Source organism: Camarhynchus parvulus, chromosome 2 (genome assembly GCF_901933205.1).
Source record: "Camarhynchus parvulus chromosome 2, STF_HiC, whole genome shotgun sequence".
NCBI classification, from domain to species: Eukaryota; Metazoa; Chordata; class Aves; order Passeriformes; family Thraupidae; genus Camarhynchus; species Camarhynchus parvulus.
Window position 1 is genome coordinate 41,249,461 of NC_044572.1, and position 15,540 is coordinate 41,265,000.

At 39.3% G+C, this 15,540-nt stretch overlaps 1 protein-coding gene across 1 annotated transcript in view; it reads right to left on the bottom strand.

Moving 5' to 3' along the window:
* Window positions 1–1,054: 1,054 nt before the first annotated feature.
* Window positions 1,055–15,540, bottom strand: part of GADL1 (glutamate decarboxylase like 1) — a 79,405-nt gene continuing 64,919 nt past the window's right edge. The window contains exon 15 of the mRNA XM_030971642.1: window positions 1,055–1,228. Within this exon, the coding sequence (XP_030827502.1) occupies window positions 1,055–1,228 (174 nt within the window). The remainder of the gene's footprint in view (window positions 1,229–15,540) is intronic.

Consider the following 15,540-nt stretch of genomic DNA (forward strand, 5'->3'; position numbering starts at 1 on the left):
AGAGTAAAATTACAAATTATACACTGATAACATAAGATCAAGTCATCTCAAATCTGTAGGAAAATACAAACAAAAAATGACAAATAAGCAATTTTGCTATATTATTAATATAAAGTAATCATGCATAAAAAATATGTATCTTCCAAGTAAATATATATTTTTTCTCTGTTAAAATTTTAAAGTGCATCTAAAAGCTTCTAAATAAATCTTTACACTTTAAAAATAGATGAAGGTGAACAGCAATTCAGAAATTATAGGCAACTCCTGTTGACAAAGAAGTAAGAAGTTCTAAATGTTATTCCAATATTTTCAGCTCTCCTAAAGTGGTGATATTTTGGGTGGGCAACACTGGCAAACACTGACTGGACCAAATGACTGCGTTTCATAGAATCACAAAATTCTGTGTTTTGCAAGGGACCTTAAAAGGTCATCTAGTTCAAGCCCAGGGTCAATATTGGTTACTCAGGGCTTTGTGCAGGAGGTTCCTCATGGTGTGACGTCTGCACTGAGCCTCATTGCACTGTCTGCCTGTGCTCACAGTGGAAAACCTGGGCAATGCACCTAGTTAGGTGGCCTTGAGGAACTCACTTCACATAACTTCACAATTTCCAGTCTTATCATGTTAATTACCAAACTAAAATATTGACAGAGTAGATAAGAGAATTAACTAGTGTATTAAGGCTCACTGACAAATCCACTCATAATAGCAACTTCAGAGGAATTTTGCCTGCATGCATAAGTGACCAGTTTGAGCTACACTGTGCACAGGCACCCAGTAAATAGCTGCCTTTCCTGGGGCACAGACATTCTCAGAGGAAACACTTCCCAGAATGGGTGCTGGAAGCACCAGCCTGCCCCCCAGCCCCTGTCAGCAAATGCTTTCCTGTGAAGGGGTGTTCTACCTGCAGAGTTCTCAACACCAATCTGTAAAATGACAGTTTCCAAACTATATCTCAAGCTTTTTACTACCTTTCACAAAACAGCACCAGAATGCTGCTGTTACTCTCTCCATAAATATCACATGTGAGCAGCACCTGATGCTGTGGAGCTACAGCTACAAGTCCTTAGCGAGAAGCTCAATTTCATCCAGCAGGAAGTCCATGTCCTCTCGGCTAACCTGCGGGCTGATAACCACCTGGCGAAAGAAGTTGACTTTGCCCCGGTGAGGCTGGTACCCAAGCATCATGCTGCCCTTCTTCATCATCCTCTCCTTAATTATAGGAGCAACCTGAAAGTAGAGACAAAAAAAAGGTTTGATGTCACATTCAGAAATACAGCAAGTTCCTGAAAGAATTGGAGCAAGATCTAAACCCAGGTGCTTGAGGCATTGATCAGTGACATGGGAAAGGCTGGGTTAAGGTCTCTAGTCTTCCTGCTTTAGATCAAAAGTTTGAACTCAGGAAGAACAGCAGCTGCAGCTGGTTAAAGGCAGGGTTTGTCTCCTTGTGCTAACCAGGTTAAGCATGACTTCTTGTCCTTGATGACCCTACTCCACCACATCTGCAAAGCAGCTGTCACTAGAGGACATTCTGCATTAAACCCCTGTGAAACTCAAGCTGCCAAAAAACTCAGTGTGATGCAATACTAAAGACAAGACCTGATCCTGGCGTGTAAGATTTCATCTCGTAGATTTACAATGTGAGTAACTTTTGGCTACACCAGTCTTGTGTTGCATGGGATGAAATCTTACTGCTGAAAAAAATCCATGAGTGAGACTGGCAGAGTCAGGTCCTTATAGCAGAGCATTTGATCTCGTCCCAGCAGGGCTGTTAACTTGGGCCAATCAATCTTGTGCATAGCTTAAAGCGTGTGAGTAGTTCTGTATTGTCATGCTTGAAATAGTTCATAGGCTTAAATGCATTTCTGAACTATTCCTTGGAAGGCAGAACTAAGATCTTGCATTTTAATATATTAGTAATAACACCAAGGTATTTCAGAAGAGTGAGTTCCTCTCCTTCTCTTTGTGATGGTTTGACTTTGAACTAAGAAAATAGGTGTGTGACCTAACCTTGCTTTCTGCAGTAATTTATTTCAGCTCTAAAACTTTGTGCCTGATTTGCAAAAGAAAAATGATGATGCTGAACTTACCTCATAGCTTCATTTTTACATTACATATTTCAGTAGTCTTTTCTGCTTAGATAGAAACAGATAAAGATCTCAACACTAACAGCCTAGCTTTGCTGTGTTTCTTTAGTGGCCAAGTCCCCTGAGAATGGGTCACAGCAGCAGAGGAGCAGCTGCCATTTCCTCAGAACAACGTCCCAACAGCACAGATGTGAACTGCAACTAGTTACTTCTAAATGTATTCATCTAGTTTGCTTGTGGGAGTAGTGTGCAAATTAATAACAAATTTAATTTAATGTATTTCTTAAAAAATAAAATAAAATCCTCTCCACTTCAGACCAAACATATTCCAAACTGCACCTACACCAGCTATGTCCTGACATTACCTTGACACTATGACATTGTGCCCTAGAGGTGGTGTGCTGGGCACCATGTACACCCAGAAAAGAAAAAACTCCTCCAGCTCTGTCCTTGACAGAGCCCCCAGGTGACTTCTGCTCATGGAATAAAGATACTACAAGTGCAAAGGGAGAAGTGAATTCTTCTTAATACACTTTCTCAGGCTCTTCTTTAAGATTCAAATCCCTGTGGCAGCTTTTAGCCTTTATTGATGTTCCATCACAGTTATTTCATCTTTTGTATCACACTATTGATTCTTTTCATCCCAACACCTGGTGCTCCATAATCCATCATCCCAAAATGTGCAGTAGTGCAAACAGAGGCCATGAAAGCAAAAGCATTTACAGCTTTAGTAATTTGAGGACTGTAAATATACTGCATTTCTGTAGGTCTTCTCTCGTGGAAAGGAAAGGTAGAAAAACCTCACTTTCATGATCTCACTTATTATCTCATTCATCCTCCATGCTAATGAATCTGTCCTCTTAATTTGAAATGTGTTCATCCCTTTTTGAAAGCAAAACAAACTCTTCCTACATAAATAAAACAAAATAAAAATTTGATTTATAAGCTTTTGATGGGATTGGTTTTGGAAAGACTTTACATCACGTATTTTGCATGTTCTTTTTGCTAAAGTGGTGCAGTCAGTGTAACAAAACTGTCAAGGATCCTATCCACAGAAAACAATAAGGAACAGAATCTGTGTTCAAATGTTTAAGCACATGTCTCCCAAAAGAACCATTAAATGATACCTGCATGCTGAGGCTTGGGCTTGAGTGGCACAGGGTATGACTGCTAACAGAAGGGAAAGGCAGCTACCACTTTGCAGCAGAAAAAAAGACCTGTAAGAAACTAATTACCTACTCAGGAGTTCAATGAGTTTAATTCTCACTGAAGTCAATGAGAAATGAAGATGCTCCAATATCAGAAAGAGCTGCACAGCCCCATTCAGGATAGGGTTCTTGAAAAGCAATTTAGTGAGAGTGAGATTGCTTCACCAGTCCAATTATCTTCCTACAGAACTTTGTTCAAATTGCAAATCTAATTCTTTATGTGGTCCATCTGCGGAGCAGTCTAAGAATTTTAAGTGTAATATATCCTAAACCTGAAGATCTCTTCTCTACTTTGCTCCCTTCACCTCTTCCTTCCCACTGCTAGTCTCCCCTGCCAATCTTCCCTGGGGATTATTGTTTTAAACACTCCTACAGCAGAATAAAAGCTACCAGACAGGTTCTTCTTCCACCTCAGAATGTGGGGAGGAGGTGCCATGTGTGCAAGGCCATTCTACACCAGAGTTTCCCACACTGCACTGTGCAGCCAGAGCCCAGGAAGCTTTTCCTAAGGATTGATGGGCGCATCACAGTCTGTCTGTGCAGAGCTACACAGCAGCTGCAACAGCTCATACCTCCCTTACTCCTGATAGCAGAGTTTTTTAAAACAGAACAAAGATTGCAGAGTAGTTTAGCTCCTTCTCTACCTACTTGAGTGACAGAGTAATCTCTTTTCCCACTCTCAGCCAGCACTCAGGCACACTACCAACAATAAAAAGTTTTAGCCCTAAACTTTAGGCTGTTTCTATCAAGAGTCCAGACCCCAGATGATCCTCATACATATTTATATGGAAGATGCCAATGCTTCTTCCCAGCATCTGTACACACAGAGTAGTATGATAAGTAGCTGGGATCAGCTTGGACACTACAGCTGAAGTATCTAGTGCACCACAGGGACCAGAAGAGCAACAGATGTCCTTCTCCATATCTCAAGTATCCTTGAGAAAAGTGATTCTGCACGGTCATACCACAGTGCAACATTTTTTTACCTTTAAACCACTGTGTCCTACTAATTGATTCATCAATGACATTTAATTCAAATTTCTCCAACACTTTAAGAATCTCTATCAGGCTCAGGTTATAACAGCATAGCAAACTTCAGCAACCACCATTACAGTCTGACTCAACAAAAGGATTAAACACATTCTCAGCAGGAGAATCCCATACCCAGTGTCTCCAAGAGTTAGTTCCCAAATTTGGACCATAAAAATCTATTCAGATGACTTGACAAAAGTCCTATTTGAGAAAATTTCTTCTTCCAAATAGCAAAGCCTCCAAAACCATTCTTACCTTGGTGAAGCTATGCAAACTTTGTTCTTAAGCCAAGAACAGCCTTCTAGCACAGGGGTTTGTTGTGCAAAGGGAAACACGCAGAGCAGCTCTGTTAAATAGTTAATATTCTTAGTCCATTAGTAATGGCACAGTATTATGGTTTGGAATTCAATCACCATTAGCTGCCTTTTGGGGAACATTATGGACATTTGTAAGAACTCGTTTGTAAATTTTATTCTAATAACAAAACAAAAAAGAAAAATCACAACAAGATAACAAAGTGCATAATTTGTTCAAAGCACATAATCTCATTGACTTCTAAAATACATACCCCACTACCACCAGTTTGCAGTTCAAGTTGTACACTTGGTCCAAAATAGCAGATACTTTCTCATGTGAAAGAACAGAACAGAGTAGTCTGGCTCCTTTGTTCATACAAGGCAAATGCACTGAGCCCCCAGCGCCAACTGCACTGGTGCTGCTGGGTATGGATAGCTAAATAAATTGTCCTAGAGAGAAGCAGAATTCCCCAAAATATGCTATCTTGGTTTTCTTTTTTTTTTTTTTTTCTGCAGCAAAGAAATCAGCACCTACTGTTTTAATTAACCCCCTACTTTTCTAAACTCATGTTGTCCCTGGCAATTGCAATTAACAGATATCCTGAAAGTGCAAGAAAGCTCAGGCTGGACAACTGCAGACTGGCTTGCTGATAATGGAAGACCATGTCAACCTTGATTATAAATTTCTTTCTCTAGTACCTTCCTTTAATCTGTAAGTGACCTCATTTTAGACCTAATTGAGTATTTTCAAACTGTCCCATCACAAATTATATTTCTTGCCCCTGACACATCTGTTACCTGGATGCCACCGGGTACTGCCCTCCTTCTCACAGACTCCAGCTGTATTTCTCCAGTCATGCCTGATGCTACATATCACAACAGTTTTTTCCAAACTGTAGGCTAGAGGCTATAAGCTTTAAAAGCAACATTATGTTGTTTTTTGGTTTTGATTTTTTTAATTTAAACACTAAGACAAAAGGAGTGAGCTGCAAAATTGCTAACAATGCTGGGTAAAAGTATTCTGCTAAGCAATGATTTTATGAAAATATATTGCTTCAGGGGAAGAAAAAAATGTGAATTTGAAAAATAGCCTAAGATATAATCAGCCAGAAAAACAAAGAAACCAGGAAAGACTAAACTTTTTCTAAACTTTGGAAACAAACATATTTTGAGTATTTGTTTCAAAATCCTGTTTTCAATTAAAACTTAAATTCAATTGAAAATTGACCCATTTTATTTAAAGCTCATAGAAAAGGTCTGAGAAAATTTAAACTATGCAAATTGCTTCATTTTAGTTTGCCTGAAAACAACTTTCTGATCAACTAAACCCAAGAATTTCTTCCAGTTTCTCAATTCAATGGCCAAGCAAAAAAGAAATTCATTATTTGTACAACTATAAGTATGTGAGATCAAAAGTGCTGACACTGCTTAAATAAAACATCTGTAGAATTGTTGTCTCTCAGAAAAGAGAAGAAAGTATGAGAAAACTCATGGGACTGCCCATTCTGTTGGCCAAACCTGTCTGGACTTCCCATGTGAATAGCTTTGAGTAGCGTGGATGAGTCTAAATGTGCTGACCCAGCAAGGACTACAAAGACAGAAGGCCTACAAAAAATAGTGTTAATATTGGCAACTGCTATCAGAAACATTTTTCCAAATCTTTTGAACAGTTCCCAGGTGGTTGAGCATCTCTGCACTCCAGTTGCTGGCAGCAGTAACTCCCAGTCACGGGACCCCATTCTGCTTCCCCTGATATTAATTTCCAAAGTGCCACAAACTTCAATGGAAGCAGAATGCAATTATCTAAATTTCCTGCTTAAGCCTCTGCTTCAGGTGGCAGTTTGCAAACAGCTTTCAGCTTTTTCTACAGAAAGCCACATTCACAGTAAATCAATAACCTTTCTAGGGATCCATAAAAGCAGGCTAGACAGCTTTGGAAGAACAGGAGCATATTAGCAGCTCAAACTATTTCTCTTCCTCAAATACAGTCTTGATTAAATTTTCCAAGGTACCGAATACCACATGAGGAACTGGCTGAAGATTCGTAGCTAAAAGACAAAAAGCTGCCCTTTTGACAAAATGGAAAGATCACATTCTCACGATTTCACAGATATGGGAAACACATTTTGTGTTCTTGTCTAAATTGTTCTTTGCAATGGAAGACAAGTTTATACAGAACAGTCCCTCTCATCTGACCACAAAAATCTATTTTGTCTGCCCCAGAAGGGGTAAATATTCATTTGGAAGTTCATGATTTTTACTTAAAAGGCAACTACTGGCTATTCAAAATCTGACAAGTTATTCTTCCTGCTAGAAATGACTAGTTTGAATTCATGCATATTCAGAACAAAACAACTATTGTGCAGCAAATGCCACCAAAAAAATAAAAAGTCAATAAAACCGCAATTTATGAAGTACTTTGACACAATCTTAAATTTTTACGTAATAATCTATCAGTTTCAGGGTTTTTTCACAATGCAGTTTCTTATCTTGCCTAAATGATAGAACAAGGGTTTGAAGTACTGGATACAGATTCCACAAATAGGACTGTCCCAAGCCCTGCTAGAGGCTGTTTGGACAACTTACTACATCTCTTTTGGGTAACATGCTTCTTTTTTCCTATATAACCATTCTTCATTCCAGCAAAGTCTTTATGTGGTCATGCATTGGTGAGGGTTGGTCTCTTCTCTCAAGTAACAAGCAATAGCACAAGAGGAAATGGCCTCAGGTTTTACCAGAGGAGGTTTAGATGGGATATACTGGAAAATTTCTTCACTGAAAGGATTGTCAGGCGCTGGAGGAGTCTGCCCACAGTGATTGAATAGTGATAGTGACTGAATCACCGTTCCTGGGTGGGTATTTAAAAGTCATGTCGATGGTTTGGTGATGGACTTGGCAGTGCTGGGTTAATGGTTGAACTCAACGACCTAAAAGGCCTTTTCCAACCTAAATGATCCCATGATTCTGTAATTCTATCTATTGCAATTGGCCAACCCATTACACCCTGATACAAGTGGGCAGAGCATTCACAAGGTATGATATATGTATTTTATAATTTCTGTGTTAAGCAGGTCTCACAAAGACCTGCCACAATATGCCTGCTGCATTTCCCAGCATGGCTGCAGAAGATAAGCTTGATATCAATTATACCAGTCAGTATCATGTAAGAACAGTAGCTGACATTTTAATATCCATCACTGGATGCAATACAAATGAACAAAACATTTTTCTTGGTTGGCTGTAATCACAAAACTAGCTAAATGCTATAAATATTTGGAAATAATAGTGCTTTCATCATATTTTAACTCCGAGAAAGTATATTCCCCACTGTTAAATATCTTTTCTTGCCTTTTGCTGCAACATCAGTTGCTGGCTTTAAAACAGGCTTTTCCCTCCTGGTGATAATTAAAAACAAACTCAGACCATTTTTCAGCTGTCACAGCAACCAGGACAATCGAAATACCAAATATTTGCACACCCAATCACAGCTTTGTTCCTGTAGCCAAGGCTTTCTGTAAAACCCAAACATGTTTTTCTTTTGTCTAGAATTTGTTCTGGGCCCACATCCCTAAACCACTAATAAATTATTGCCTTACACTATTGCGCCAGTGTTCCCTTGTGCCACACCACGCAACAAAAGCAGAAATAAGTGCATTTGTCAAAATAGCAGTAACCACTTCCACGTTCTTTGAGCAACTAGCATACCAAAGAACAGAGGCTGCTGCATTTTTGTCCCAGGACCAACCTTCTCTGTGCACCTTCGACTCCCACTCAGGGCTGCACAGTATGTCCACACTACCACATATTGCACATCATCTTCCCATTCACTGCTTTTTGCCAGAGGACTTGTTATGAATGCCAAAAATCCCTGAAAACTACCTGAATAATAGGAGATGGTGGGCTGCCTTCAGATTTTGATTGTCTTCAACGACTTCTTTAGGCTGATAATTTATAAAGAGATTTATATATAAAGAGGCAAGAGAAAATAGCCTTCAGACCAAGTATTGGCCTCTGAAAAGGAGGAGCCAGGACAAACAGCCCCCAGAACAGAATCAGCACTTGAACAAGTTTGTGTGTGTTTTTACTTACAGCTAAAAAGTACATTGGTGAACAACATGGTTTTCCAGGTGCACGGTCCCATGTCTGCTTCGGTCTGAGCACAAGCAGTTTTTTCAAGACAATTCACATGGAATTCTTTTTATTTTTCGGTAACTTCTGTATTGCTTTACCAAGATCTTATTAACAAGCCGTGTAGAAAGTGCAGGCATTAAGACAACTCCAGAGGCTAGCACACAACACTGTGATTCCAGTGTTCTCATCTGTTCAAAACAGTTGAGCACTAATATTTTTATAAAAGTAATTATTTTAAAAGCTTTCACAGCTTACACGAGGCTCTTTGTGCACCATTTTATTAAGTTCCCATTTTAGTGACTAGGATTTCCAGTCTTTCAACCCTGCCAAAGCTCCCCTTCTCCATCCAGGATGAAAGGCTAGCATGTTGTCTTGAAAGCAAAGAGTAACAAAAAAACCGATCCTTTTGATTTACACACACAGGACCAAGATTCCCTCCCATTCCATTGAGGGAATAAAGAAATCATAATGCAATGTGAATGTCTGGGGCTAGGAGGGACACCTTATAAAAAGAGACAGCTGCATTATGTGGTGACACATGTTCAAAAATTCAACATGCTTCTAGTGTAGAAAAAGGAATGTCACATCAGAAACTTGGAATTATTCCCCACTGTTAAGATCTTATTTACTGTTTGCACAAGTCAGCTTCTGGTATAAGATATCAGAACCTTTCTTTTCAGTACAGTTAGAATTACAGACCAGCAATGCATATTCTTTAACCACATCTAAAGAAAAATAGGTATTTCAGCAAAATTAGGTAACTTTCATACTTTCTTTTTTTCTCCTTAAAGTCATCATACCGACCTTCTCAGAGACTGAATACAATTCCTTGGGGAGCATGAGGGGATGGTGTCTACCATGACCCAAAATGCTAACACAAAAGCAAGGTAGTTGTCTAAATCAACAATTAGGTAGTCACCTAATTTAATGCAGTAAATGATCCCATATGCCCCTTGACACAGTGAAATACAAGACCAATAATTGTCAGTTATCAAAATTATTTTTCTACCTGAGACTCCTTTTTGTGAAGCCTGATATGGCTATGAAATAAAAGCCACTGAGCCCTATCAAAGTCAACATCACATTTTTTCCATGTACATCTTGCCCCCAGACAATGTTCACTCCAGCTCAGCCTCGCTCCTCTCCTCGTTCCCAGTGAGCTGTTTTATCTTTTTTTTTTTTTTTTTTTAATCCCTAACTGAAACCCAACATATGTTACAAACCTCTGTGATTAATGCATGGACAACCAGGAAACTGAAAGAACAAAGCAGAATCTCTAGGGTGTCAGAAATGCGCAATTCTATTGCAGTCTGAAAGGGTGAAAAATGAAAGGAAAAATAATGATTTGCACCTATGAGTATTTGCAAACTAAACACTCAGAGTATAGGTAATGATGATTAATAACAGTCTGAGGTAAGTAGAACTAGACTGTAGTCAATCCCTAGATAATTTAAGGTCAGTTGAAGGGGGAACAGCAGACTGGGCACAAAATTTAGAAACCATTTTCCAAGGAATTTGTTACCTCAAAGGAATACACGAAATAAAAGATCTGCTAACCTTGGGCCTAAACCCTTAGAGATATAGATATAGCTAAGTATTCAGAGGCACAGATGAAATTTTCTAGTCCTGTACACCCAATTGCTCTGAGGACCTTATTCTTTCACCAGTCTGACCAGGTATTCCCTACTTACCATGGTAAATGACACAATTTCCCTTAGTGCCACATCTACCTATAAATCACACACAACCAGAAAGAAAATAAAAGCAGGGTAAAGTACTTGCATGTTTTTGTCAGGGTTCTGCACCAGCATAGATAATCTTACAGAGAAGGAGAGAGAGCAAGAACAATGTTTTGAGCTTTGAAAGCAATTATTATCTGCTACACAAAACTTATCCATTAAAGTCTGATAGATTCCTCTTCCTTTACTGAAAAAGTTCTGCAGAACTCCATAAACACAAATAATCATCCTACAAAAATTCAGAAGTTTTCTGATTGGTCAGTGTGTCTGGAAAAGGTTCTCCCCATTAATCAACAATCACCTACAGAACTCTGCCATTGAAACCACAGGGAGTTGTATTGCTAAATTCACCTGTGATGGAGTTAGACTAACCCATGTTTCCTTATAAATATCACCCATTAAATTATCTAATAAATTTGAAAGGAAGGTCTGAATATATGCTGAATGGATATCAGCCTCAAGGATTTTCAACTAGTTTAGAGGAACACTTCTCAGTTATAATTTTCTTAGACTTGTAGATATTTCTAACCATATTGACCCCTTTAGAGAGTAACAAGAAATCCCTCCCTTGTATGTATGAAAAAGAAACATATTCCATCTCTTTCCTCTTGAAACTCTTACAGCTCGAAAGGAATCTGTACTTAAATATCTGAAGCACAAAATGAAATCCAAAGTCCAATAAACAACTTTGTATCTCACTACACATGAAGGGGCAGGATTTCCTCCCACTCATCCCCAAAAATATTTTGACATCACTCACATCACACAAGTATAAAGACTGTTTAATCACACAGATGATGCAAGCTGTACACCTTTTCTGTGGCATTAATAGTAATTGATTTTTTCTCAAACATTTCTGAAATTTCTTATGAAGCAACAGCAAGAAAGGACAGTTTTATGTGAAGAAAGGACAGTGTGGGGCCCAGACCTTTTTTCTTCTATCTGCAAATTCAATGTTTACTTTCTGTTCCTGAAAGAAGTGTTTGATGCAGCAGGAGAGAAATGCAGCTCCCCTCTCCTCCTAGTGAAGTAGGTGATAGGAAACAGAAGAGTGCTAATGTAATAAGTAGATACTAATTTAAGTGGACACAAGCTTAAGATTTATTGACCTGAGAGCAAGAGGTCAATATTTATTCAGAGAACAATAAATCTTTATGCTTCATTCTAACAGATGTTAATCCAATGTATTATTAAATCCATCCTATTAAAGTTAATTAGACTGTGTGTCCTCTTGAGCCTTGTTGCCAATAGTCATTAGTGTTGCATAGGTCATTATTGCTGTGCTTTGATAATTAAATCATATAATATTGGATAAAATTAAATATATGGGGATAGAAATACTTATTTTCCTGTATCATGACTATATTGTTGTGCATTTTATTAGGTTCTCCTTCATGCTACTATAGACCTTTCTTACATTGTTCTGCCAGGACCAGCACAGCTAAGGAATCAAAGGTTCTGTTTAACTCTGCCATATTTCAAACTTTTTCATTTGTCTTAAAAACCTGATGCTCTTAAGGCCACAACAATCTACTTGTCATGCTCTAGGCAGGTAAGAAGGAGAGACACAAATCAGTAAGTAGCTACTGCTAGGGAAAAGAAAAAGAGAAAAGGATCCATACTCCTAAGTATAAGTGAAAAATCTCCTTCTATTTTGGAGTTTTACAGTGCTTTCCATCCTCACATTTCAATGTACTTCTTAGATAAGAAGAAATACTATTATCTCCACTTTAATCTCTGAAAGGAACTGAGTTACACAGAAAGGAAATGATGACTGAGATCTTAATCACAACTCTATGCCAAAGCTAGATGTCACTCAGGTACATTAGTGAGCAGGACAGGGTATTTTTAGTGCAAATTGGCCTTGCAAATATTCTTGCAGAATGCACATAAACTCATCCTATTTGGGTCAAAGAGGTTTCCTTCCTGGAAGAGCCTCAGCTGAACAGCAGCAGCAGGATGCGACGCAGAGTGCCCCCCTTGCAGCGCAGAAGCCAGCTCTGCCACAGTGCGCACCCAGGGCTGCTGACTTCTGTGAGCTGCACTCTTGGTGAACGCTCAGGGAGGGATCACAGAAAATCAGATCCTGGTCACTCCATCTTCTTTATACCACACACATCACTAACACAGACTACTATTTCCCAAGTTCCAGCTCTGTATATTGACTTAGATTGATCTTTGACAGTATTTTTCCTTCAGGACCCACACTGTTTACAGACTGCAGCTGGTTATTTTTGTAAGAGCCTCGCACATAAGGGGAGCAGCAGCTTGAGAGGAAGTGTTAGGTACATTGAACTTTACAACATGTTACCCAGAGACACAGCCTTCAGCACTGAGGATAAAATGTGGAAGTAGGATTCTATTCCCATCATTTTGGCAGTGTAAAGGTTAGACATCTAGCCTATGCTAGCCATCTAGGCTTTGCCTTTAGTTAAGGGAGAAAAAGAGGCACTGCTAGGGAGTGATTCATCTCATCCTGGAATAAGACAGGCCTTAAGATAGATGGGCTCAGTTGGAAAAGCTTCTCTCCTCCAACATGGGCTTCAGCAGAAGCCCTCTTCTTAACTTTTAAGTTGGCTAAAGCAAGGTGAGATGAAGTCCATGCAGATATTTCACCTTGAATCAAAGCTATCTAAAACCCATGTTCCTCTGCTGTTTCCAATCTAAGATGGACTGCCCCAAAAGCTGCACTGGATGAAACACAGAGGGAGGATATCCAGAGTACAAGAACACTCAAGGGGAAGCAAGTGCGAAAAATGCATAATGCGATGCTTAGGTGAAGAACCAAAGGCATGAACAGAGAGAGGTCAGGAGGTCTTTTCCAACCTAAGTGATTTTGCACATTAAAATACAGGGAAAATAAGATTAACAGGGCAGATACAAACGGACAGATGGTCAGCACCCTTTCCTATCTCAATCCCACACTTAATCACTGCAGACTATCCTTAATTCTTATGAAATCAAATTTCTTTCTTCTGTGTGGGTGTGTGAACATTAATAAACTCCAAGATGGACAAGCCAGATGGCAGGACAGGAGGTCTGAATACCTGCAACCAAGGTGTCAGCAACTGGAGAGACTCAATTTCCAAAACCAGCTATTAGAGAGACAGGAATGTACACATATTTCAAGACTTCAGTCCTTACCAGTTGAAGAGAATATGACTGTCTACAGTGCCTATGTGTGTATGACATGATTTTAGATGTGTTCATGGGGATGTTCATGCCAGTAAAGCCACTGCTCTCTGTGCTGATCTCTGCAGCCAGCTGTGTGTATATCACATATTTTTTGTGTGTCTGTGTGTGCATGCACACATGTGTGCACATGGGCACCTCTTGGGATTTGTGTACTCACTGGACTTAAGGCCAGGGAACCACAGTGCTCTCACATATATTGGGCTGAAAAAGGAGGAATGTTGCTGGGCCCCAAGGCTGGCCAACTTCTGTTATTGTACTGAACTGCCTCTTCTCCGAAGTCTTTTCTGTGGTTGATAATCCAACCCAAACTATTCTATGATTCTGTGGTTTTCACTGAAATGGTAGGGATTTGTGCTTTGAATAATTTTCTGTATATAAAAAACAATTCACATTGTATCCAGGAGCATCCCATTGGTCCCACAAATGCACACTGATCATTAGAAAACTCTGGAGTGGAGCTTCATTTGGCATGAACTAGAAATGTAACTTCAGACTAGGATTAAATAGACATATGTTTTTACCTCATTATTTTATCATATGTTAAGTTCTCTAAGATCAAAAACTTAAACTGCACAGAATAAAGCAACGTGAGGTTTACATTTCTGATGCTGTTTGAGCAAGAGCCATCTTTAACCAAGAACAGTTGTGAGAATACGTGCAAACACCATCCTAAGGGTGTGCCTCAACTCTCTTGATGCTATTTCCCTTCTATGTTTGGAGCCAGTTTTTATAAATTTAGCACATACGAATTCTTTTGGTGCACTGCTGCCAAGCTGGCCATGTGCACATGCAAAGATCAATTTTTCTTGAAAGCACAGATTATTTGCATACATATATTACATATTTGTATACATGCAGCTGTCCAGGACCAATTTGGAATGAAAGTCAGGGTTGCAGTGGACACCTCCAAAAAACACAAACACAAAAAACAAGCCAAAGGAAAAGCTCCATCTTGTACATGACACAGCTCTCCAACAGGCTACAGAGCAAATGACTCTCACATCTAGCATGGCTATAGGCTACCGCCCTCCTACAAGCTCCAAACTTTAGAGTGGTTATTTTACTCCACTCAGATGATTCTCATTATGACTGGGATGAGTGCTGAGTGAAAAAGTCAGTGTATGAATCATATCATCAATTCAGTTGTCTGGAATTTTGCTTTTCCATGCATTTCCTCGTTGCTACACAGATCACCAGTGTAAAACATGTTGTAGCTGCATCAAATTTCCTTTTGCTCTTTTAACCCTACAATTGCCTGTGAGCAGATATGTATTTGCTGCTATCCAGCTTCCTAACCACTAATGATCTGTGCCTTCACTGCCTGCCTCACAGAAGTCACAAAGAGTTACAAATATTTACACTGAGGTTAAATCTAAGGGGGATCTCTTTATTCAGCTTCTGGGATAAAGACTCTGCACTCAGTGTCTGTGTTCTGCTCAGGAGGAAAAAAAAAAAAAAGAAAAGACAACCCAGATGTTCAGTTTAAGCCTAATTTAAGCCATGCCATTCATTGCTCCATGCACCATCAGATCTCATCCATTTTTCCATGCGTGGAGGTGGCTCCAGAGCACTGCATCTTTTGCCATAGCCCTCACCCATGGCACCTCCTCCCATACTGGAGCAGAATTAGGGTTTTTTCCACCAGGTTCTTTTAACCTTGCCAGAGGAAGGATCTATGCATGTGAGTGATTCTGAGCTTTTGTCACAAGACAGGCTTCTGCTTCCTTACAGATTTACACAGAGAACAAAAAAGAACTTTTCCCTGCTATTAACATTTACTGCTCATCTGACACGCTCCCTCTTTTAGCTGTTTATTTGAACTATATTTTTTTGGCCCATAATAGCTATAGTACA